The sequence below is a fragment of the Anomaloglossus baeobatrachus genome, chromosome 6 (genome assembly GCF_048569485.1).
Source record: "Anomaloglossus baeobatrachus isolate aAnoBae1 chromosome 6, aAnoBae1.hap1, whole genome shotgun sequence".
NCBI classification, from domain to species: Eukaryota; Metazoa; Chordata; class Amphibia; order Anura; family Aromobatidae; genus Anomaloglossus; species Anomaloglossus baeobatrachus.
In genome coordinates this window covers 249,130,072-249,153,866 of record NC_134358.1, presented here as the reverse complement: position 1 = coordinate 249,153,866, position 23,795 = coordinate 249,130,072, and the positions used below count along the sequence as shown (strand labels likewise).

Below are 23,795 nucleotides of genomic sequence, written 5' to 3'. Positions count from 1 at the left end.
TCACACACTGTACTCTGCACAGCTGTATCACACACTGTACTCTGCACAGCTGTATCACACACTGTACTCTGCACAGCTGTATCACACACTGTACTCTGCACAGCTGTATCACACACTGTACTCTGCACAGCTGTATCACACACTGTACTCTGCACAGCTGTATCACACACTGTACTCTGCACAGCTGTATCACACACTGTACTCTGCACAGCTGTATCACACACTGTACTCTGCACAGCTGTATCACACACTGTACTCTGTACTCTGCACAGGTGACTGTGTATCACACATTGCTCGGCTGCTATCAGTGTCTTCCAGACCGATACACCGCTATGCTGCCCGTCCGCAGTCTGACTCCGCCCACACACGTGACTGAGCACATGACCGTGACGTCACGTAAGGTCCTTCAGCGAGCTTCCAGCTGCCTGCATTGTGCCCGCAGTCATGATCCCGCCCGCACCGCTCCTGTGAGTGTAGTCTGCACCGTGCAGTGGCGCCGGCTCTGCACACACTGACCCTGAGTGCACGAGTCATTACTGTCCCCTCCAGCGCTGACTATGGAGGAGCACGTGACTTGCACTGCTGTGTGGAGCCCACTGATGCGACTCCGCATGGCTGACAGCAGTCAGTGCCATAGACTATAGTTAGCCCTTGCAGCAGTAAAGGGGTCTTCTCACTAGAATGTATGTACATGATCTGTAGACAGTACATGCTGCTCTCACACTGCAGTGTCCATCCTGTATGGGACCTCACAATGCAGCCTGCAGATACTGTATCACTAAATAGATCAGTTAGACCTGAAGAAGCTGGTGTACTTCCATAAAAACCCTTCAGAATGCCAGTGTAATCCTCCTAGAAAGTTATTGAGATTGAATAGAGTATGTTGTGAGTCTCTGGAGGCTGCCTGTGGTGTATACGCTCCGCCTACCCCATGTGATTGACAGCTCCTCAGTGTCCCTCCTCCCTGCTGAGGCCTCGCAGTACAAGCCGCTGCTGTCAATCACACTGGGTGGACACAGAGCATATACTCTTGTAGTTTATGCGGCATATAAGATCACTTCTCTGCTGTGCATCGGCTTGTGTAAGGCTAGGTGCGCACGCTGAGTATATGGCTGCAGAAATTTCTGCATCAAATCTGCATCTCTTGGCAGAAAAAAAAGTGCGTTTTGCAGCGTTTTCATTGCGTTTTTGATATGTTATTTCCTTGTGTTTTCTAAGCATTCTAGGGTGGAAAAACACAGAAAGAATTGACATGCTGCAGATATATTTCTGCACCAAATCTGCAAGGACAAAAAAGCAACATGTGCACAAAACTTCAGGATTTTCATTGACTTCGCTGGCATCAGGATTTGCATGCAGATTTGTGACAACTGCACTCAAAAATGCATAAAAACCTCAATAAAAACACGCTGCACAGGACTCGCTTTGCTGAGAATGATGGCAGTTAGTGATGAGTGAGCACTACCATGCTCTGGTGCTCGTAACTAGTGATGAGTGAGCACTACCATGCTCTGGTGCTCGTAACTAGTGATGAGTGAGCACTACCATGCTCGGGTGCTCGGTACTCGTAACTAGTGATGAGTGAGCACTACCATGCTCGGGTGCTCGGTACTCGTAACTAGTGATGAGTGAGCACTACCATGCTCGGGTGCTCTGTACTTGTAACTAGTGATGAGCGCGCACTACCATGCTCGGGTGCTCGGTACTTGTAACTAGTGATGAGCGGGCACTACCATGCTCGGGTGCTCGGTACTCGTAACTAGTGATGAGTGAGCATTACCGTGCTCGGGTGCTCGGTACTCGTAACTAGTGATGAGCGGGCACTACCATGCTCGGATGCTCAGTACTCGTAACTAGTGATGAGCGGGCACTACCATGCTCGGGTGCTCAGTACTCGTAACTAGTGATGAGCGGGCACTACCATGCTCGGGTGCTCAGTACTCGTAACTAGTGATGAGTGAGCACTACCATGCTCGGGTGCTCGGTACTTGTAACTAGTGATGAGTGAGCACTACCATGCTCGGATGCTCGGTACTCGTAACTAGTGATGAGCGGGCACTACCATGCTCGGGTGCTCAGTACTCGTAACTAGTGATGAGTGAGCACTACCATGCTCGGGTGCTCGGTACTCGTAACTAGTAATGAGCGGGCACTATCATGCTCGGGAGCTCAGTACTCGTAACTAGTGATGAGCGGGCACTACCATGCTCGGGTGCTCAGTACTCGTAACTAGTGATGAGTGAGCACTACCATGCTCGGTACTCGTAACTAGTGATGAGTGAGCACTACCATGCTCGGGTGCTCGGTACTTGTAACTAGTGATGAGTGGGCACTACCATGCTCGAGTGCTCGGTACTCGTAACTAGTGATGAGTGAGCACTACCATGCTCGGGTGCTCGGTACTCGTAACTAGTGATGAGCGGGCACTACCATGCTCGAGTGATCAGTACTCGTAACTAGTGATGAGTCTGTGTAAATAGACCCCAAGTACAGTCTAGATCAGGGGTCTCAAACTCAGCTGGGTGTATGGGCCACATATAGAAAAAAAAAATTGAGGGGGGCCGCATTATTTGCAGGACAAAGTGAACATTTTTAATGAAGAGCATGGTTTTTTTTTCTATAAATCAGTCATGCTTTATTATGAATTATTTTTTTTTTTACATTTTATCACCTTCTTGTAATATTGTTTTACAATTAGCAGCATCATATAGTCATCTTAGCCAACATCTTGTAGTAATGTGCCCATGCTGCAGTAATATCCCTATCCGTGTGCCCTGTAGTAAGGTGCTCATCCTTGTAGTATTGTGCCCTGTAGTATTGTGCCCTGTAGTATTGTGCCCTGTAGTATTGTGCTCATACTTGTAGTATTGTGCCCATCCCTGTAGTATTGTGCCCATCCCTGTAGTACTGTGCCCATCCCTGTAGTATTCTGGCCATCCCTGTAGTATTGTGCTCTGTAGTATTGTGGCTATCCCTGTAGTATTGTGGCCATCCCTGTAATATTCTGCCCATCCTTGTAGTATTGTGCTCTGTAGTATTCTGCCCATCCCTGTAATATTCTGCTCATCCCTGTAGTATTGTGCTCTGTAGTATTCTGCCCATCCCTGTAATATTCTGCCCATCCTTGTAGTATTGTGCTCTGTAGTATTCTGCCCATCCCTGTAATATTCTGCTCATCCCTGTAGTATTGTGCTCTGTAGTATTCTGCCCATTCCTGTAGTATTCTGCCCATCTTTGTAGTATTGTGGCCATCCCTGTAGTATTCTGCCCATTCCTGTAGTGTTCTGCCCATCCTTGTAGTATTGTGCTCTGCAGTATTGTGGCCATCCCTGTAGTATTGGGGCCATCCCTGTAGTATTGTGCTCTGTAGTATTGTGCCCATCCCTGTAGTATTGTGCCCATCCCTGTAGTATTGTGCCCATCCCTGTAGTATTGTGCTCTGTAGTATTCTACCCATCCCTGTAGTATTCTGCCCATCATTGTAGTATTGTGCCCTGTAGTATTATGCCCATCCCTGTAGTATTCTGCCCATCCCTGTAGTTTTCTGCCCATCCCTGTAGTTTTCTGCCCATCCCTGTAGTTTTCTGCCCATCCCTGTAGTTTTCTGCCCATCCCTGTAGTTTTCTGCCCATCCCTGTAGTATTCTGCCCATTCCTGTAGTATTCTGCCCATCCTTGTAGTATTGTGCCCTGTAGTATTGTGGCCATCCCTGTAGTATTGTGGCCATCCCTGTAGTATTGTGGCCATCCCTGTAGTATTCAACCCATCCCTGTAGTATTGTGGCCATCCCTGTAGTGTTGTAGTATTCAGCCCATCCCTGTAGTGTTGTGACTATCCCTGTAGTATTTTGCCCATCCTTTAGTAATATGCAAACAAAAAAAAATTCTCCTCACCTTTCCTCCGATCCCTGCGTGCCCACGATCAGTATTTGCAGAGTTTTGGATGCAGCATACTGCCCACACTGAAAACGGACCTGCGGTGCGGCTTCCAGAGGCGCAACATGTAAATTTATGCTGCGGAGTCGGAAGCGTCCTCCCTAGGCAGAGCACATCAAGGAGACCGCAGCAGCCCTGCACGGGCAGCTGAGGTCTCCTAAGGAGGAGGAGACTTGCTGACCCGCCACGTCCAGGACGCAGCGGGTCCTGATCTTGAGCACGTACCTTATCTGCTTGTTGCGGCCCATGACGATCGCGGCCCTATGCTGAGGGTCGGCGCCGGAAGGAACTTTACTGCATTTGAATCCATTTGCGGTGCCGCCCAGAGGAGCTGTGGACCATTGGCTGCTGCCTGCCAATCAGATGCAAGGAAGTGACGTTGCTGTATGACGTCACCACCTTGCATCTGATTGGCAGACAGCAGCAGCACCTGGAATAGAGCTCACAGCTCCTCTGCGCAACACCGCAAATGGATTCAACTGCAGTCGACCCTCAGCATAGAGCCGTAATTGTCACGGGGTCTGCGGGCCGCGATCGTCACGGGGTCTGCGGGCCTCAACAAGCAGCCTCAGGGGCCGCATGCGGCCCGCGGGCTGCGTGTTTGAGACCTCTGGTCTAGATTGTGCAGGAAGTTTGTGTGACAGTATATGGTGAGATCAATATATAATCGCTCATATCTTTGTGGCCCACTTGAATCACAAATAAAGGAAATCTGTCAGCAGGTTTTTGCTAAGTAAGTTGAAAACAGCATGCTGCAAGGGTTAACACAGAGAATTCAGGGATGTGTCTCTTGTCAATGTTCGATCTGTTGTTTTCCTACACCAGCAGGACCATTATCATTGCACGGACTATAATGTCACGCGCACGGCATTCCTACACTCTCCCTCCAATGAACACCTCACAGTCAATGTATAATCTCTATTGCGAGTCTGGTGTGGACAAGACAACTCTCTCAGCTCTGCTACATGGCTAAATCTAAAAATTCTAATTGTGTCAGAACGGCTGAACCCAGTAATATAAGTGATACATCGTTGGATTCAGGGTCTCTTTGCCTACATCGTGCTGCTCTCAGATGAGGTATTTACTTACAACAAAGAAGGGCAGTAGTTGTATATCGGCCAGGCCAAAAATCAATACTCTAGCAGGATACAGCTAAGCCCCCACTAAATGGAGGCATCACAGGTGCAGGAGGAGCAAATCACACATACACTTCCAAACATGGAGGGGGCGATTGCTGGATGATAAAACTGCACACTGATGGCTTGCATAGAGCGCTGTTCACACATGCAGATGCCCGCAGCCTATTAGGTGATGTCCATACCATTAGATCAGGCAGGCTGCCAAGCCGTTCTCAAACTGCGCATCATACAGGGACAGGAACTCTAATATGCAAGGCCTAACAAAAAGAGGCCTGGCTGTACCCTGCACAAAAAAAATATGAGATTTTAGTTGGTATTATGGCTATAAAACGGAAGCCTACAACCCTCGTCACGGGACCTCATGCTTGTAGGTCCGTACACTAAATATTAAAATAGCAACAAAAAGAGGAATAAATATCCTCCAAAAATTAAGTATTACTTACAGCAAAGATGGGCTGCAGTGTGTACATCGCCCAGGCAAAAAACTACTACTCCAGCAGGATACTACCAAACCCCCACTAAGTGGAGGCATCACAGGTGCAGGAGGAGCAAATCACCCACACGCTTCCAAACATGGAGGGGGCGATGTACAACTGCTGCCCTTCTTTGCTGTAAGTAAATACCGTACCTAATTTTTGGAGGATATTTATTCCTCTTTATGTTGCTCTCAGATGAGGTAGCAAAAACCTGTTGACAGATTCCCTTTAATTACAAATCATGCTGGAGAAATAACAAATGCAGGCGGTTAAATTAGAAAAACAAAGAAATTGACATTTTTACAATATGCAATGTCACGGTGTCTGGTATGCTGCACAGTATATCACCCAGTACAGGGGACTATTATGGGCCATAGTCTGACAGCGCTCTGTATTGGTTGTCATATAGGAGGCTGCACTCTCCCTCTGGCTGTACGGCATGTGCGCAGGCATACAACATCAGGGCAGATGTAGCTGATTCTCTTCTTTTGGTGCATTCCAGGCGATGTTCTGCAGCCAGGAGGTCCATACTGAAGAACACCCAGCCTTGCTGGAAGTGGTATTCCACAGTCAGTAACAGAATTTCTGGTAAGGAATCATTTCTACGTAACAGTTGGCATTGGTTTTCATGTCTTGTGTTAAGGAATATGCCGACTTTTAAAGCGTTATTCTCCACATTGGAAATCATCCCCTACTCACAGCATTATGGGGGTCCAACGGCTGGAAATCGGGGCTCTGAAATGCTCCAATCGTCTGTATTCTGCTATCTCGAAATGTGTGTTATGACCACATCTGTCCAAGCTAGTAAAACATCATGGTGTTTATACTTCACAGTAAACGCCATCAAAAGGAGCACTAGTAGTGATGGGCGACCGTGCTCGGCACAGCTCGATACTTGATTGAGCATCAGGGTGCTCAAGACACTTGGTACTTGATCAAGTAGTCTGTTACTTGGGTGCCATGCTTGACTTACTGCTTGGGGGGCAGAGAGAGAGAGAGATTTTAAAGAAAAATACTTGAGTTTCCCATTGACTTCCATTAAACTCGGTAATCAAGTTGAGCCTGTCCGAGACTCTGAGGACCGAGCACCCAAGTATTTTACTGCTCGCTCATCACAACGACCATTATCACTCGTAATCACTATTCTTTGGATCACAAATAGTATCAGGCATACTACAGTTTTTCCTATACACAGCTCCAAAAACAGAAAAATAAAAAAAGCTGTAGAGTATAAAACCTTTACTAATCCCAACCCAAACTCAATGGTCTTAAATGTCATTTTCCTGCACCGTGAACCACATAGAAAACCCAGACTAGAAGGGGCTAGAGTTGTTTTTTCAATACTAACCTTTATGGAAGATCAGTTCTATTTATCATAAATGTCTGATCTGTTAGGGCCAAAATACTTTTACCTCCAGGATATCCCGATCCCATGTACTTAGTAAAAAGCTTGCTCTTCTTCACCATACTGCTGGGATCAGGCAGCTGGGATTGTTGGTGGTCCCACCTCGGCCACAGGACCCCTTTATTATCTGGGGAGGAGAGCAATGATCATGTAATGCAACTATCCATTTTACATTCCCTATACTTTTTGTTGACTCAAAGCAATTCTTGTTTTCAAAATGTAGGAAATATGTATATGTTAACCCCTTAATACCGTAACCATTTTTCACAGATTTTTCAATTGTGACCAGTGTCACTTTATGTGGAATGCTTCCATATATACCACTGATTCTGAGATTGTTTTTTTTCTCTTATTACTCAGTGTACTGCATGATAGTGGTAAATTTAGGTTAATATGAAGATATCAAAAATTTGACAAATATTGAAAAATGTCACCATTTTGGAGCTTTGTATTTTTATGGCCATAAAATAAGATGTTTATACCAAATTTAATAATTAATAAATAACATTTACTCCATTCCTACTTTACATCAGTATCGTTCTTGAAACAACTTTTTATTTTATTAGGAATTTAGAAGAGTTAAAAGTTTAGCATCAACTTTTTTTTCCTTTTGTGAATGAAATTTTGTGAGACCTATTTTTTAGGGACCACTTTACTTAGAAGTGATTTTGAGATGTATGTGAGAGAAAACACACAAACAAGACCCCATTTTAAAATCTGCACCCCCTCATCGTATAAAACCACATTGACACATTAGCCGTTTAGGTTTTTCACAAGAACTAATGCAATAGAAGATTGTAATGAAATATTTGTTGGGTTTTTTTTGTAATTAAAATGTTGTTTTAGCTCCAAATTTTTCATTTTCATGAGGGTAAAGGGAGACATTAGCCACCAGAATTTGTTGTGAGATTTCGCTTGTGTATACTGATACCTCGTATGTGATCGAAAACTACTGTTTGAGTGCACGGCAGGGATTAAATGGGGAGGTGCACTATGTGATTTTTGCTTTTCTGATTGCAGACACCTTGTTGCACTTGCAGAGCCACCGAGGTGCCAAAATGGCAGAAACCAGCATCAAATTGGAAATACAGTTTTCTGCTAGCAGATGCAGGTCTGTGAACCTGAGATTACTGAGCTCAGGTTACCTGAGATTACAGGTGGAGGACCGTGGGAACCTCCAGCTGTAACCGCAAATAGCCTGAGTGACAGCACTGCTGATTGCATGACTCATATATTCTCTGCCTGAAGCTCACAGAGGGGCAGTTATTGTTCTATGGCCGCACGCTGTGACAGATGTAGCAGAGCTTGAATTGTCATGGGACAGTCATGAGCAGTCCTGGAAGTGGATTGAGCGTCCTCGGGAGCAGTTACAGCCGCGCCGGAGACTCGGTAAGTATGTCATTCTTATTTTCTTTATTTTTCCTTTTTTTTTGAGAATTCCGGGCCCGGCACTCTGATACGTTTGAAAATGTGTGGATCCGGACGTTTACAGTCTGGGTCTGCCCATCACTAGTAAGCAATAACCTTCACATGGAGAAAATAATGCACAATGAGCAACAAAAGAAAATGCAGTAGGGTATACACTAACAATGAATGCAGAAACTACCGTGTTTTTCCAAAAATAAGACCTCCCCCAAAAGTAAGCCCTAGCAGGGATTTTCAGCATTTTCGGAGCAAGGCTTAAATATAAGCTCTCCCCCGAAAATAAGCCCTAGTCGCTGTTCAATAATGAAGTGTCCATGCAGCTAAAAAAGTTAAAGATACTACAGGACACTTCATTATAGAAAGTGGGCATCTGCAATCACACTCACCTGACGCCGAGCAGAGGACCCGCAGTGATCGTACACACACACACACACACACACACACACACACACACATCCTATCTCACACACACACATCCTATCTCACACACACACACACACACGCACACAATCAGATCGCACACACAAACATCGTATCACACAAACATCGCATCACACACACATCGGATCGCACACATGCTCACCACATCCAGCGACACCGATTTCTTCTCGCCCACAGAATCCTGAGAGGCAGTGCAGTGAAGCGCCAGGACCTACCGGTGTAATGCTTGCTTGCAGGACCTGCGGATACGTGACTTCCTTCCATCATTCTCTGTAGCTGGAAGCATTCTGTAACGCTGGATGTGATGAGTGAGTGAGTCTGAGTGAGGGATCTGATCTGTGTGTGACCTGTTATGTGCGAGTGTTTCAGCTAGAAGGAGGGGAGGACGCCATGCAGCACCCACGGGAGGACCTGGGAGCCATGCAGACATCCGGGTCTGGTAAGTATGAGTCTCCTGGGAAGTGGGGGGGGTCTGCTTTTTTGGGGCGTAAACTTACAACCAACTATGTTTCTCCAAGAATAAGGGGCACTTTGCACACTGCGACATCTCAAGCCGATGCTTGCGATGCCGAGCGCGATAGTCTCCGCCCCCGTCGCAGCTGCGATATCTTGTGATTGCTGCCGTAGCGAACATTATCGCTACGCCAGCTTCACATGCACTCACCTGCCCTGCGATGTTGCTCTGGCCGGCGACCCAGCTCCTTAATAAGGGGGCGGGTCGTGCGGAGTCATAGCGACGTCACACGGCAGGTGGCCAATAGAAGCGGAGGGGCGGAGATGAGCAGGGCGTAAACATCCCGCCCACCTCCTTCCTTCCGCATAGCCGGCGTGAGCCGCAGGACGCAGGTAGGAGATGTTCCTCGCTCCTGCGGCTTCACACACAGCGATGTGTGATGCCGCTGGAACGAGCAACAACATCGTAACAGCGGTCATTTCCAAATTATGGAAATGACCGATGCTACACCGATGATACGATTATGACGATTTTGCGCTCATTAATCGTATCAAAAAGGCTTTACACACTACGATATCGCCTGCGACGCCGGATGTGCGTCACTTTCAATTTGACCCCACCGACATCGCACCTGCAATGTCATAGTGTGCAAAGTGCCCCTAAGACCTCCTCCAAAAATAAGCCCTAGTGCTTTGTGGGGGGGGGGGGGAAGTACAAGAGAGTGTCTTATTTTTGGAAAAACACGGCATGTCCACATTAATACATTGTAAGTCTGTATTCCTAAATTAATAAACACCATTGTTGAAAGAAATGTACAATACTTTATTTGTGGACAATTGGTCACACAAAGTTAAAAAACATGCAAGTTGCACTCACAAAAAAATAAAAATGCCTTAAATTCAGGAAAGTGGAAGAGAACAAAAAAGTATGGCATGTTATAGCTCAGAAATATAGGACTATCCCTACCCCTTCTCTCCAAGACCCCCCCTTCTTCCCCTTTTTCCTCCCCCCCCTCTCCCCTTCCTTTCCTCATCTATTCTCCCTTGCTTTCTAGACCTTCCATTTTCCCTTTTAGGTAGTTGATGACATGTGAATTGTTATATTTAGATCCTTAAAAATAGTATTAATACTGTTGTTGGGTATTTTTTCTTTTTATTTTCACATCTTCCCTAACCCCCCCTTTCCCAGTTATTGTTTAAAATCCCTAAAGAAAAATACCTTTGAAAAAGAAATCTAGGACCAGCAATTAGTAAATATACAAACTGGTGAACATTGCACTGATAGATGTGACACAGGTACCCAAATATCTTTTGCAAATTACTGCAATGAAGCCCAACCCTTATAATAAGGGGCTGGAGATATCACTAATATGTGACAAAGAGAAACAAAGTCTTCTAACAAGGGATTACAATACTTTGTTGAGGGATATACAGTACAGACCAAAGGTTTGGACACACCTTCTCATTCAAAGAGTTTTCTTTATTTTCATGACTCTGAAAATTGTAGATTCACATTGAAGGCATCAAAACTATGAATTAACACATGTGGAATGAAATACTTAACTAGAAAGTGTGAAACCACTGAAAATATGTCTTATATTCTAGGTTCTTCAAAGTAGCCACCTTTTGCGTTGATTACTACTGTGCACACTCTTGCCATTCTCTTGATGAGCTTCAAGAGGTAGTTACTGGAAATGATCTTCCAACAGTCTTGAAGGAGTTTGCAGAAATGCTTAGCACTTGTTGGCCCTTTTGCCTTCACTCTGTGGTCCAGCTCACCCCAAACCATCTCGATTGGGTTCAGGTCTGGTGACTGTGGAGTCCAGGTCATCTGGCGTAGCTCCCCATCACTCTCCTTCTTAAGGCCACTTAACACGCAGAGATAAATCTTTGGCAGATCTGTGGTTGCAGTGAAATCATGGACATATTGTTCCATTTGTACACAGCCAAAAACCTGGCACTGATTGTCCACAATTTCACTGCAACCACAGATCTGTCACAGATTTAGCTCTGTGTGTAAAGTGGCCTTTAGTCAAATAGCCCTTACACAACCTGGAGGTGTGTTTGGGGTCATTGTCCTGTTGAAAAATAAATGATGGTCCAACTAAATGCAAATCGGATGGAATAGCACGCCGCTGCAAGATGCTGTGGTAGCCATGCTGGTTCAGTATGCCTTCAATTTTCAATAAATCCCCAACAGTGTCACCAGCAAAGCACCTCCACACCATCACACTTCCTCCTCCATGCTTCACGGTGGGAACCAGGCATGTAGAGTCCATCCGTTCACCTTTTCTACATCGCACAAGGACACGGTGGTTGGATCCAAAGATCTCAAATTTGGACTCATCAGACCAAAGTACAGATTTCCACTGGTCTAATGTCCATTCCTTGTGTTCTTTAGCCCAAACAAGTCTCTTCTGCTTGTTGCCTGTCCTTAGCAGTGGATTCCTAGCAGCTATTTTACCACGAAGGCCTGCTCCACAAAGTCTCCTCTTAACAGTTGTTCTAGAGATGTGTCTGCTGCTAGAACTCTGTGTGGCATTGACCTGGTCTCTAATCTGAGCTGCTGTTAACCTGCGATTTCTGAGGCTGGTGACTCGGATAAACTTATCCTCCACAGCAGAGGTGACTCTTGGTCTTCCTTTCCTGGGGCGGTCCTCATGTGAGCCAGTTTCTTTGTAGCGTTTGATGGTTTTTGCCACTGCACTAGGGGACACTTTCAAAGTTTTCCCAATTTTTCGGACTGACTGACCTTCATTTCTTAAAGTAATGATGGCCACTCGTTTTTCATTACTTAGCTGTTTTTTTCTTGCCATAATACAAATTCTAACAGTCTATTCAGTAGGACTATCAGCTGTGTATCCACCAGACTTCTGCACAACACAACTGATGGTCCCAACCCCATTTATAAGGCAAGTATCCCACTTATTAAACCTGACAGGGCACACCTGTGAAGTGAAAACCATTTCCGGTGACTACCTCTTGAAGCTCATCAAGAGAATGCCAAGAGTGTGCAAAGCAGTAATCAAAAGCAAAAGTTGGCTACTTTGAAGAACCTAGAATATAAGACATATTTTCAGTTGTTTCACACTTTTTTGTTAAGTATTTCATTCCACATGTGTTAATTCATAGTTTTGATGCCGTCAATGTGAATGTACAATTTTCAGAGTCATGAAAATAAAGAAAACTCTTTGAATGAGAAGGTGTGTCCAAACATTTGGTCTGTACTGTATGTTATGCACAACTCTCCAGTATATGATTGGAAAAATAGTGAAATCAGTTTTCCTATACCGCCAATATATCTATGGAATATTTACATTGTCAATAGAAATAGAGCAAGCTCTTCCTATAAGGAATTATAACATTCATCATACCCATCCAATATGGGATAGGATGAAAGGAATCTGTCAGCAGGATTTCACACCCAAAACTATTTGTGACTTTTTCAAAAACAAGTCCAGCAATACATGGCCAGTCTGTTCTTCCATTACTGAGAAATCAGCATTTGAATTAATAAGCGAATGAGACTGAAGAGCATTTAGCAGATCTGTAGCATCTATCACTTCAGCTCTATTAACCAACCAGCACCGTCTTGTCCTGCTTGATTGACAGACTTTGTGCTGTGTGACTTTAGGCAAAGAAGCTGTCACAAGTGACAGACAGTCCTTTGGTGTCTGGCAATGGAAGGTCACAGTGTTTGGCTCTGCAACATGTTCCCTGACTTTCTAACATTCCTGCAGTTAGTATTCAGGGTACTAGGTATCTCCTCTTCTGGGTTTTCATCCTTTCCACTTTAGGACCCCGTGGAGATCGTCTTCCCTTCAGCTGCTTATCATCTGTATTTCCCCTTGGGTTTACATACTCTCATTTTCCATTGACTTGGGCTGGTGATATTGTGAGTTTCTTCACAAGCTCTGGATGCAAGCAGGCAGCTTGCACTCATCTGTATCTAGGATTGCTGCTGCTCTTTGCTGACCTTCTTCCCGAGGCATCTGGAGAGAAATTATTCATGCGCTTTCCTCATGTGTGTGCTCCCTGTGTCTTTAGTGTTTAGTGAATAAAGAACGTATCCCACCCATTCCCTATCTAAAGTCCAGCTCTAGGGTTTTTCTAGGGTCAGGTATCTAGCTCGGTGCATAGGTGCGGAACCTATTTAGGGTGGTGAGGGATCCCAGGGCCCAGTGGTAGGTTTGGTCAGGGGTCACCATCTCCCCCTTCCTTCCCTAGACGCAGGGTTTCCTTTCTCTTTCACCATTCCTTGGTACTCTCCTGTACCTAGTGTGACAGGAGACGTTAGTCAAGCAAGAGGAGGTGTTGCTGGGTGGAGAATAGATCTGCAATGACAGAGGCTTCAGATCTACAAATAGTCTTCAGCCGTAGTTTCACATTAAAGGCACTAAAAGATGCAAGCTTAGAATATGTAACATTGTATAGGTGTTTGACCTCTCTCGGATATCTATCTATCTATCTATCTATTCATCTATCTATCTATCTATCTATCTATCTATCTATCTATCTATCTATCTGTGTATCCCTCTACCTATCTATCCCTCTGTCTATCCATCTATCTATCTATCTATCTATCTATCTATCTATCTATCTATCTATCTATCTATCTATCTATCTATCTATCTATCTATCTATCTATCTATCTATCTCTCTATCGATCTATTCATCTATCTATCTATCTATGTATCCCTCTACCTATCTATCCCTCTATCTATCCCTCTATCTATCTATCTATCTATCTATCTATCTATCTATCTATCTATCCATCTATCCTCGCTTTTTAGGCTGCGTGCACACGATCAGGGTTTGCATTGTTTTGGACACAGCGTGATTTATAGAAATTCCATGGTCATTGTGCTTCTTTTCTCCGAAATGTAAACTGACATGTGGTGCGGCTTCCGGAGCCGCAGCATGTCAACTTATGTTGCGGAGACGCGAGTGATCTCCACAGAGCAAATAGAGCTAGAGTCCGCAGTGGCGCAAACCCGGATCATGGGCATGGGAGCTGCGTTCTCCTGCGGACAACACTCGCATCTCCGCAGGAGGGCTGACATTGCATCCTACACGCAGTGTTGCCGGATCGCGGGAACATAGCTTAAAAGTGAGAAATTTGGTGCAACATTTTTGTGAAGTACCTGTGGGTTTAAAATGCTCACTATACCCCTAAATAAAGTCCTTGAGGGGTCTAGTTTCCAGAATGGGATCACTTATGGGAGATTTCTGGTGTTCAGGCACCGCAGGAGCCCTGCAATCTATTTCAGCCAAATTTGCTTTCCAAAATTCAAATATTGCTCCTTCTGTTCCGGGCCCTCCCATTTGTCCAAACAGAGGATTCTGCGCACATATGAGCTATCAGCGTGCTCAGAAGTGAGTAACAAATTTGGAGGTTCTATCTTTTGTAAAAAATTGAGGCTAAAGTAATGTTTTTAGGTAAAATGTAAATTTATATATTTCTTCATTCCACTTTGCATTCATTCATGTGAAGCATCTGAAGGGTTAATAAACTTCTTGGATGTGGTTTTGAGTACTTTGGGGGGTGCAGTTTTTAGAATGATGTCACTTTTGGGTATTTTCTGTCACCTAGGCCTCTCAAAGTCACTTCAAACACGGTGTCCCTAAAAAAAATGATTTTGTACATTTTGTTGGAAAAATGAGAAATTGCTGATAAACTTTGAACTTCTAACTTCCTGATAAAAAAAAAAATAATGTTTCAAAATTTGTGCTGTTGTAAAGTAAACATGTGGGAAATGTTATTTATTAACTATTTTATGTGACATAACTCTGGTTTAAGGCATACAACTTCAAAGTTTGAAAAATGCAACATTTTCAAAATGTTTACCAAACTTCTGTTTTTCCACATACGAGGGGCTGCTGAAAAGTCTTTGACTTTACCCAGAAAGAAACGAGATAGGATGATAAAACTTTACATTTATTCCACATACTCTCCACTGATGTCAGCACACTTCTTACATCGGTATTCCAAGTTGTGTAAGCCTAGCAAAAAGAAGGATTTCGGTTGTGGCTCAAACGAGGCATCTGTAGCAGCCATGGCATCAGAAATGGTGTGAAATTTGGTACCCTTGAGATGTTTCTTCAGGTTTGGAAACAGATGATAGTCGGAGGGAGCTAGATCTGGTGAATAAGGTGGGTGGTCAGCCAGCTGGAAGCCCATCTCTGCCAGTTTTGCTGTGGTCGCTTGTGCAGTGTGAACAGAGGTGTTGTTTTGCAGGAACAAGATTCCTTTGGACAGCTTGCCGTGACTTTTCGCCTTCAAAGCTGCCTTCAATTGGTCCAAAAGTTCAATGTAATGCTTTGCATTGGTGGTGGAACCCTTTTGAAGGTAGTCCACTAGCAGCATGTCCTCCTTATCCCAGAACACAGACGCCATCACCTTAGTGGCTGATTTTTGCCCCCTGAACTTCTTTGGAGTTTTCACTCGCATGCTTCTCTGATTTGTTGTCAAACATTTGGGGACCCACTTTGCAGATAGCTTCATGTCCAAATGTTCATGGATAATGACACAAATATGTTCACTGGAAATCCCCATGATGTCTGCTATTGTTTTAGATGAAATTCTTTGATTCGCCAATATGAGGTTGTACACAGCATCGATGATCTCCAGAACAACAACCACTCTCGGTCGTCCAGGACGTTCCTCATCATTGGTCCTGAAGTGGCCCTTTTTAAATTTGGCAACCCAGTTCTTAACTGTGGAATATGAAGGGCATTGATCCCCGAATGTCTGGGACATATCACCATGAATATCCTTCGTGGACTTTCCTTGCAGAAACAAGAATTTTATCACTCCTCTGCTCTAAGTTGCTGTAAATATCGCCTTAAACTTCCCCGCGTGTGTAGAACACTGTTGCTATAAGCAACAAACACAAAATTTTGAAAACAAACTGTATATTAGACACATAAGGCTTTCATGTGATGTAACATTCATTACCATAGAAACAAAAAAAGATCACAAAGACTTACCAGCAGCCCCTCGTATAAGTGCAAAAGATATCGTACTAAATTTTCCTCTATCATAAAGTACAGTATGTCTCGAATAAACAATCTCAGGATCACCGGGATCCGTTGAAGTGTTCCAGAGTTAACACCTCATAAAGTGACACTGGTCAGAATTGAAGAAAATGGCCTGGGCACTAAAGGGAACTTGTCACTAGATTTTTGAGTTCTAAACCAAGTTGCGCCTAAACTTAAACAGCGCCTGTGCTTCATTCTATAAAGGTGCACGTTGTCCCCTGATCCCCCTGTAGATCCCACAAATACCTTTATAAAATCTCCTGTCAGGTATGTAAATCCTTGGGTACGGTCTGATGGGTGTCCTAGGTTGTGGCTCCTGTCCCTCATTTCAGTGCTGATCGCCTTCCTCCTTTGATGACTGACGTAGCCATCCACGTTGCCTGGCAAAATCTCACGCCTGCGCAGAGACATTGCCGGCTTGCTCAGGCGCACTTCGCTCTGCCCTCTTGTGGCCAGATCCGAATACAGGTGCACCTGATCAAACCAGAGAGTTCTCTGCACAGGTGCGTGATCTTGCCCAGTGATGTGGATAACGTCACCCACGTCATCACGTAGTCGGGTAAAATCTGACTATTGAAGATGAAGAACCAGAGCTGCCTCACAACATCCTCCTGTGGGTTACATGTGGCCCGCGGCCATTTGTTGTGCAGGCCTGGACTAGGACGCAGTTTTAGCCTCCAAGAGGAAAAATGATCATTATATTTAGTTATGTCTTTTTTTGTTATCAATAGAACTTGTTTTCAGCCCTTTCTAGAGTCCGCTGCATTCATGAAGATTTTTCCTGTTGTAGAGCATTTTGCATCTCTTCCATTTTGTATAGGCAATTATGGACATGCTTTGAGTTAAAGGAAATGTATCATTAAGATCACCCTGTCTCCCCACCCCTAACTAAACCGCATACTGTATATGTGCAGGTCTCTGACATGTAAATCTATCAACACTTTTATTTCTTCTATCTGTTGCTGTATTCTTAATACATTTAGCATTTTCATTCATAGGCAATTAAAGCATTAAGGCCCCGATTAATCAAGCGGTCTTGTTCACAGGGGTGTGTTGGAGTCAGATGAGAGTTAAGTGTTGGAGTTAAAGGCTCTTGGTTCATTAAGTGACATATGCTTCTTAATGAATCAGCAACCTCAGCAAAGTGGTGTGCGCCTCCTTGTGCCTCCCCACAGTTCTTAATGAAGTCAGGGACCGAACTAAGATTTCTGGTATAAGAAGTGCCACAGCTGGTTCGGAATTAGAAGCTCTGTGTCGTCACGCCTCTGTCCCATCTCGGATACACCAGTTTAGGTGGAGCTGAAAAATCCGGGATGAAAACACCAAAAGTTGTTAACTTTTTGCACAGCTCAGCGTTGCGACTTTTCAACACAATTTACACATCACTTTGATGAATTGGGGCCTTAGTGCTTCGGGTGTGACAGAACATTTTCCTAGCTGCTGCTTCCCTGCCCAGCACCAGCCTCTTTAGCTTGATTGACAGCTTACTATCCATGTGAATTCATGTGTCAATCAGAAAGGTAGCTATCGATCAATATAAAGAGGCTGGTGCTGTGCAGAAAACAACCTCGGGAGCTAAATGCACGGAAAGTGCTCTGTCATACCCAGAGCCTTAAAGAGGACCACCCACCAAGATTTTCAGATATAAACTAAAGTCAGTGCTATACTAGTGCTAACATGCTGATTCTAAACCTACCTTTAATTGAGAGATCGGACGTATATTTTCTTAAATATAGGCAAATAAAGTTTGTGAAATGCACTGCTATTTGATTGATAGGTGCATTGGAATATCTAATAGGTGGGTCGGGTTTTGCTAATTAGTCCCAGCCCTATCTGCCTGCCTGACCTTCCTCCCTCTGTTTCTGTTATTACAGGGGGCTGAAGGAGGGAGGAAGGACAGTCAGGCAGACAGAGTCACGAATAACTAGCAAAACTCGACCCACCTATTAGATATTCTGCAGCACCTATCAATCAAATAACAGTGCATTTCACAAACTTTACTAGCCTGTATTTCAGAAACTATACATCCTATCTGACAACTAAAGGTATGTATAGAATCAGCATGATAGTGCCAGTATAGCACGAACTTTAGTTTATATATGAAAATCCTGGTGGTTTGTTGTCTTTAATTTCTCAGGAATGCAGCAACAGATAAATGATATAAAGGTGTTGCAGGATTTTCACATCTAAGACCTGCAAGTCCATATATGCCATTTATGGGGGATTCATCTTATTGATAGATTCTGTTTAAGATTTCCAAGATATTTGATGTTTATACGGTAAATGTTTGACTGCAATGTGATTCTGGGGAAAGGGAGGTGTAACATGAGTACTTTTCCCACTTACAAATAGAAACAGTTGTACTAATTATACCAATTGAATTTTTTTCCCAATTTGGACTGGTGATGTGAAAAAATGCCTTGCTCTGATGAATTCCTCCCCACGGCTCTAAACTACCTAGATGTTTTCTCCCCTTTGCTCCCCCATAGCAATTAATTTGCGCAAAGCTTCTGAATGGCTGATGTTGGGGGAGATGACAGTATGATGGCATCACGGTAGGAAGGAGAACCTGCTGACTACATAAACTGTCTTTTATGAGCGTATTGACCAGAAATCGAGCCTCTTATCATTTTCTCTCATTTTTAGATTTGCCATTAGTGGTTTTAGTAGAATCTTTAAATGACCTCCATAATTATTCTGCAAATTACTAGACTTAGATTGATCAAAGAGGTCTCACCTCATTGGTGAAGCCGATCGTTAGCTCCTCATGTCACCGTGTGACAGAGGTGAAGGAAATTGATCATACACCTTAAATTTTCTGTTTCATTGAACCAAAATAGTGTTGTAACATTGATTTCCAATCCGAGCCTCATTAGTGTTTGACACTGTTTGTTAGCTGCTTAGTAACAGATTACTGTGTGTCATTCATGCGCCTTTTGAGACTAGTCTGAATTAATTGTTCCCTGTCAGAAGTTTGATGGCAAAGCAATAAAATGGGAGAATTATAGTTTAGCTGGTTATTATCATGCTAATGGAAATGTTAACCGTGAGTGAAGTTTGAAACAGGAACTTGGGACATTCGACTTATTAAAACGCGATTTCTAATCATCTCGCATTAGTTGTGAATTTGTAAACCTTGCGTTTCGATATGCCCATTAGATGGTGCTGCCAGCAATGCCTTCTTATTGTGGAGCCCTTCACTTCGGAGAAATTCTCCTTTTATTGGTCAGTGCATAGGCTGCCAGTACTGCAGATGTGTGTCATCAGCAGCTTTTCTCATCTTCATTCCTACAAATACGCCATTCCCTCTGGCTGCCTGTATGTATGATTATAACCACGTTACGTTTAAAATTCATGCATGGTTTGGCTGGTTTACAAGGGAAATCCCTATGTCAGGTAGAGAGGTGTGCAATGTGATCTGCAGATCTCTGTAATGTGGTGCATTGTAAATGGATTTTTACCTAGAAAGCGTCTGCTGTTTTACTGTTGGGTAAACCTAGAGCAAAATACAGTGGAACCTTGGATTAACAGTAACTGGGTTTGAGAGTGTTTTGGAAGACAAGCAAAGCTTTTAACAAATTTGTACCTTGGTTTAAGAGCAATGCTTTGCAAGAAGAGCAAAAACTTAGGGGTACTTTGCATCCTACGACATCGCAGGTGCGATGTCGGTGGGGTCAAATCGAAAGTGACACACATCCGGCGTCACTGTCGACATCAGAGTATGTGAATCCTTTTTACTACGATTACTGAGCGCAAAAGCATCACAATCGTATGATCGGTGTAGGGTCCGGCATTAACATAATTTTGTAAGGACCGATGTTACGATGTTCCTCGTTCCTGCGGCAGCACACATCGCTGTGTATGAAGTTGCAGGAGCGAGGAACATCTCCTTACCTGCGTCCCGGCTGCAATGAGGAAGGAAGGAGGTGGGTGGGATGTTTACGTCCCGCTCATCTCCGCCCCTTGCTTCTATTGGCCGCCTGCTGTGTGATGTCGCTGTAACGCTGCACGACCCGCCCCCTTAGGAAGGAGGCGGTTCGCCGGCCAGAGCGACGTCGCAGGGCAGGTGAGTGCATGTGAAGCTGCCGTAGCGATAATGTTAGCTACGGCAGCTATCACAAGATATCACAGCTGCGCCGGGGGCGGGGACTATCGCACTCGGCATCGCTACCATCGGCTTGCGATGTCGTAGTGTGCAAAGTACCCCTAACTGTGCACACTTCCGGTTCTGTCCTTTCACCACTCTCTGACCCGCTCTGTAGATAACTTTCTGTACATATATACTGTATACAGTATACCATTGCACAGTACTGTATATATTATATAGCATATCTATCAATTTGCATTTGTGGATACAGTATTGCACTTTCTTTCTGCCAGTCAGTACAGCACATTGCTTATACTGTACCTCTCACACACCAACAATTCTATTAGAAGCTAAAGTGCAGTTTAATTTGTTTTATGTTTTTTACTGCACAGTATTTTGTATTAGTGTCCTGTAATAATTTTATATGAATACAGTACACTATTTTGTATTACTGTAATAAGTTTGTATAAATACAGTAAATATTTTTGGGTTGTGGAACAAATTGTGTGCGTTTCAATTATTTCCTATGGGAAACTTCGCTTGATATAAGAGTAAAAAACTGCCGGAACCATTTATGCTCGTAATCCAATGTTCTACTGTATACCATACTTAGCAAAGACTCCACCTGTATGTGCAGAAGAGCACAATACAGTATGTCTGCTTCAGAACCTCTTTTTACTCGTAGAGCAGGGGTGGGGAACCTTCTTTCTGCCAGGGCCATTTGGAAATTTCTACAAACCTTCGGGCGCCGCAAAAAATTATCAGCTTGAAAATTACCCTGATATATTTGGTCAAACAATTAATTAACTCACCCCTACACCCCTATTGTGGTGGTTGGAGATGCTTCTCTTTGGTGCAGTTGTGATGTTCGGTGATATTGATCATGTGGCTTCTCACAACTGCTTTTCCAGGTTTGTCTCTGTCTGGAGCGCAGTCAACAGATTGGTAAATTATATCTATCACATTGGAGATGCTGGGGGCACATACATCACAGGAGGGTTTGAGGCATATATACATCACAGGAGGGGCTGAGGACATATAAACATCACATAAGAGGCTGGGGGCATATATACAGCACAGGAGGTGCTGGAGATATATACACATCAAAGGACGGACTGGAGGCATGTATACATCACAGGAGGTGCTGGGGACATATACACATCACAGGAGGGTTTTAGGCATATATACATCACAGGAGGGGCTGAGGACATATAAACATCACATAAGAGGCTGGGGGCATATATACAGCACAGGAGGTGCTGGAGACATATACACATCAAAGGACGGGCTGGAGGCATGTACACATCACAGGAGGTGCTGGGGACATATACACATCACAGGAGGGTTTGAGGCACATATACATCACAGGAGGGGCTGAGGACATATATAAACATCACATAAGAGCCTGGGGGCATATATACACCACAGGAGGTGCTGGAGACATATACACATCATAGGACGGGCTGGAGGCATATATACATCACAAGAGGGGCTTGGGACATATAAACATCACATAAGGGGCTGGTGCATATATACATCACAGGAGGGGCTGATGCATCCTCGCATCACACATTGTGATTTAAAGGGTCGGCAGCCGACAAGACCACTGCTGTCGCCCAAGCACTAAGGTCCCCGGGAATGTGCTTGGGGGACGAATAAGTCAATGCGCGCTGGAGGTTCCCCACCCCTTTCTTTGACGGAAGCTTTCAGCAAGTTTTTGCTATGTAATCTGAGAGCAGCATGATATAGAGGTTGAGACCCTGATCATTGGTCACTTCCTGGGCTGTGTGTTGCTGTTTTAATAAAATCAGTGTTTTAGTAGCAGAAGCAGTGTCTTGTGCCTCCTAGTCCTCCCCTACCACAATTATCAGCTTTCTGTACAGGTCCAGTGTACACAGCTGCCAATCAGTGGAGTGGGCGATTATACAGGGCTCAGCATTCTTAGCACTTCTAGATCGGTGGGAGGGAATAATGTGGATTGTGTAAAACAAATGGAATGCAGATCAGCAAGCGACACTTCGTATGAATCAGGGTTTCATCTCCTACATCATACTGCTTTCAGATAATAGCAAAAACCTGATGACAGATTCCCTTTAAAGGGGTTGTCCACCTGCTTAATCTATATAGTGCTCCACCCAAAAAAAATAGGGTTAGGTTACGAGGCATAATGTGCTCTGCTAATATATTAATCAGCGATCACTTGACACAACAATGTGATATCACCCACTGGGAAGAGCTATGCCGATTTGCTGTAATTGTATGTGGAGCACTGAATTGATTAAGCATGGGTTGTCCAATACTGGATATTCTCTTTTAAAAATGTGTACTTAAGGATATGTGCCCACGGGGAAAGTGTCCTGCGGATATATCCGCAGGACATTCCGCAGGAGCTCCTAGAAAACCGCAGCACAACTTTTGTCTGTTTACATGCTGCGGATGTGCTGCGGATGTACAGTGGAATGTCCTGTGGATATGCTGCGGTCATTCTGCATTGAGGACACAGTACCATGGCTTCGGCACTGCGTCCTCAATGCAGAACAAGTGCTTGAGTGATCGGAGCGTTCATACTTACCTCCATCACGCAGCACTTCACTCTCCGGCCGTGTGCACTGTGCACAGGAGAAGGTGGACGGGCCTGAACTAGCTCCGGCTGTCACATGACCGGAGCTTGTGCAGGCCCCGCCCACCTCCTCCTTCCTGCTCCTGGCTCCACCGCGCTCCTCTGCACCGGAGGAAGTGACTCCGGTGTCTGCTATCAAGGCAGGCAAGTAAGGGACCCTGCAGAGAAATCCGCAGGAACAATTCACATGCTGCAGAGTTTTCCGCAGGGAAATCCGCATTATTTCCGCTGTGGAAAAAAACGCAGCATGGGCACAGCACTCTCCAAATGCCATAGAAATGGCTGGGGACTCGCTGTACTGCGGATTTTTGAAAAATCCGCGGTATTTCCGCGAAAAAATAGCGGCAAATTCCGCGAATTTTCCACAGCGTGGGCACATAGCCTAAAAGTGAACCTGACAGCTGGTACATGCTACCTAATTCACAGCACAGCTATACTGAACATTATATAGAGGTTTTAGTCAGGGCTGTGGAGTCGGTAAGCCAAATCTGCGACTCCGACTCCTCAATTTCCCTTGCACTGACTCCGACTCCCACATATATTGCTTATAGTTAAGTGAAAAATGTATTGTAGTACAATGTGAACATCAGACATTTAATCATTTTTATGATACAATAAACCAGATATTTAGATAGAACATAAAATATATTTATTGGGCAGCACGGTGGCTCAGTGGTTAGCACTGCAGTCTTGCAGCGCTGGGGTCCTGGGTTTAAGGCTGTGTGCACACGTTGCGTTTTTTACCGCGGAAACGCTGCGTTTAGAACCGCAGC

At 44.4% G+C, this 23,795-nt stretch overlaps 1 protein-coding gene across 2 annotated transcripts in view; it reads left to right on the top strand.

The window, feature by feature from the left end:
* Positions 1 to 23,795, top strand: part of FARS2 (phenylalanyl-tRNA synthetase 2, mitochondrial) — a 581,883-nt gene that overhangs the window by 3,878 nt on the left and 554,210 nt on the right. The window contains exons 1-2 of one of the 2 annotated variants that reach the window (XM_075316467.1): positions 386 to 467; positions 6,053 to 6,138. In XM_075316467.1, coding sequence (XP_075172582.1) covers positions 445 to 467; positions 6,053 to 6,138 — 109 coding nt within the window. In that variant the 5' untranslated portion in view covers positions 386 to 444. Of the gene's footprint in view, positions 1 to 385; positions 468 to 6,052; positions 6,139 to 23,795 lie in introns of those variants that run through there. The other variant, XM_075316468.1, reaches the window with a different exon arrangement.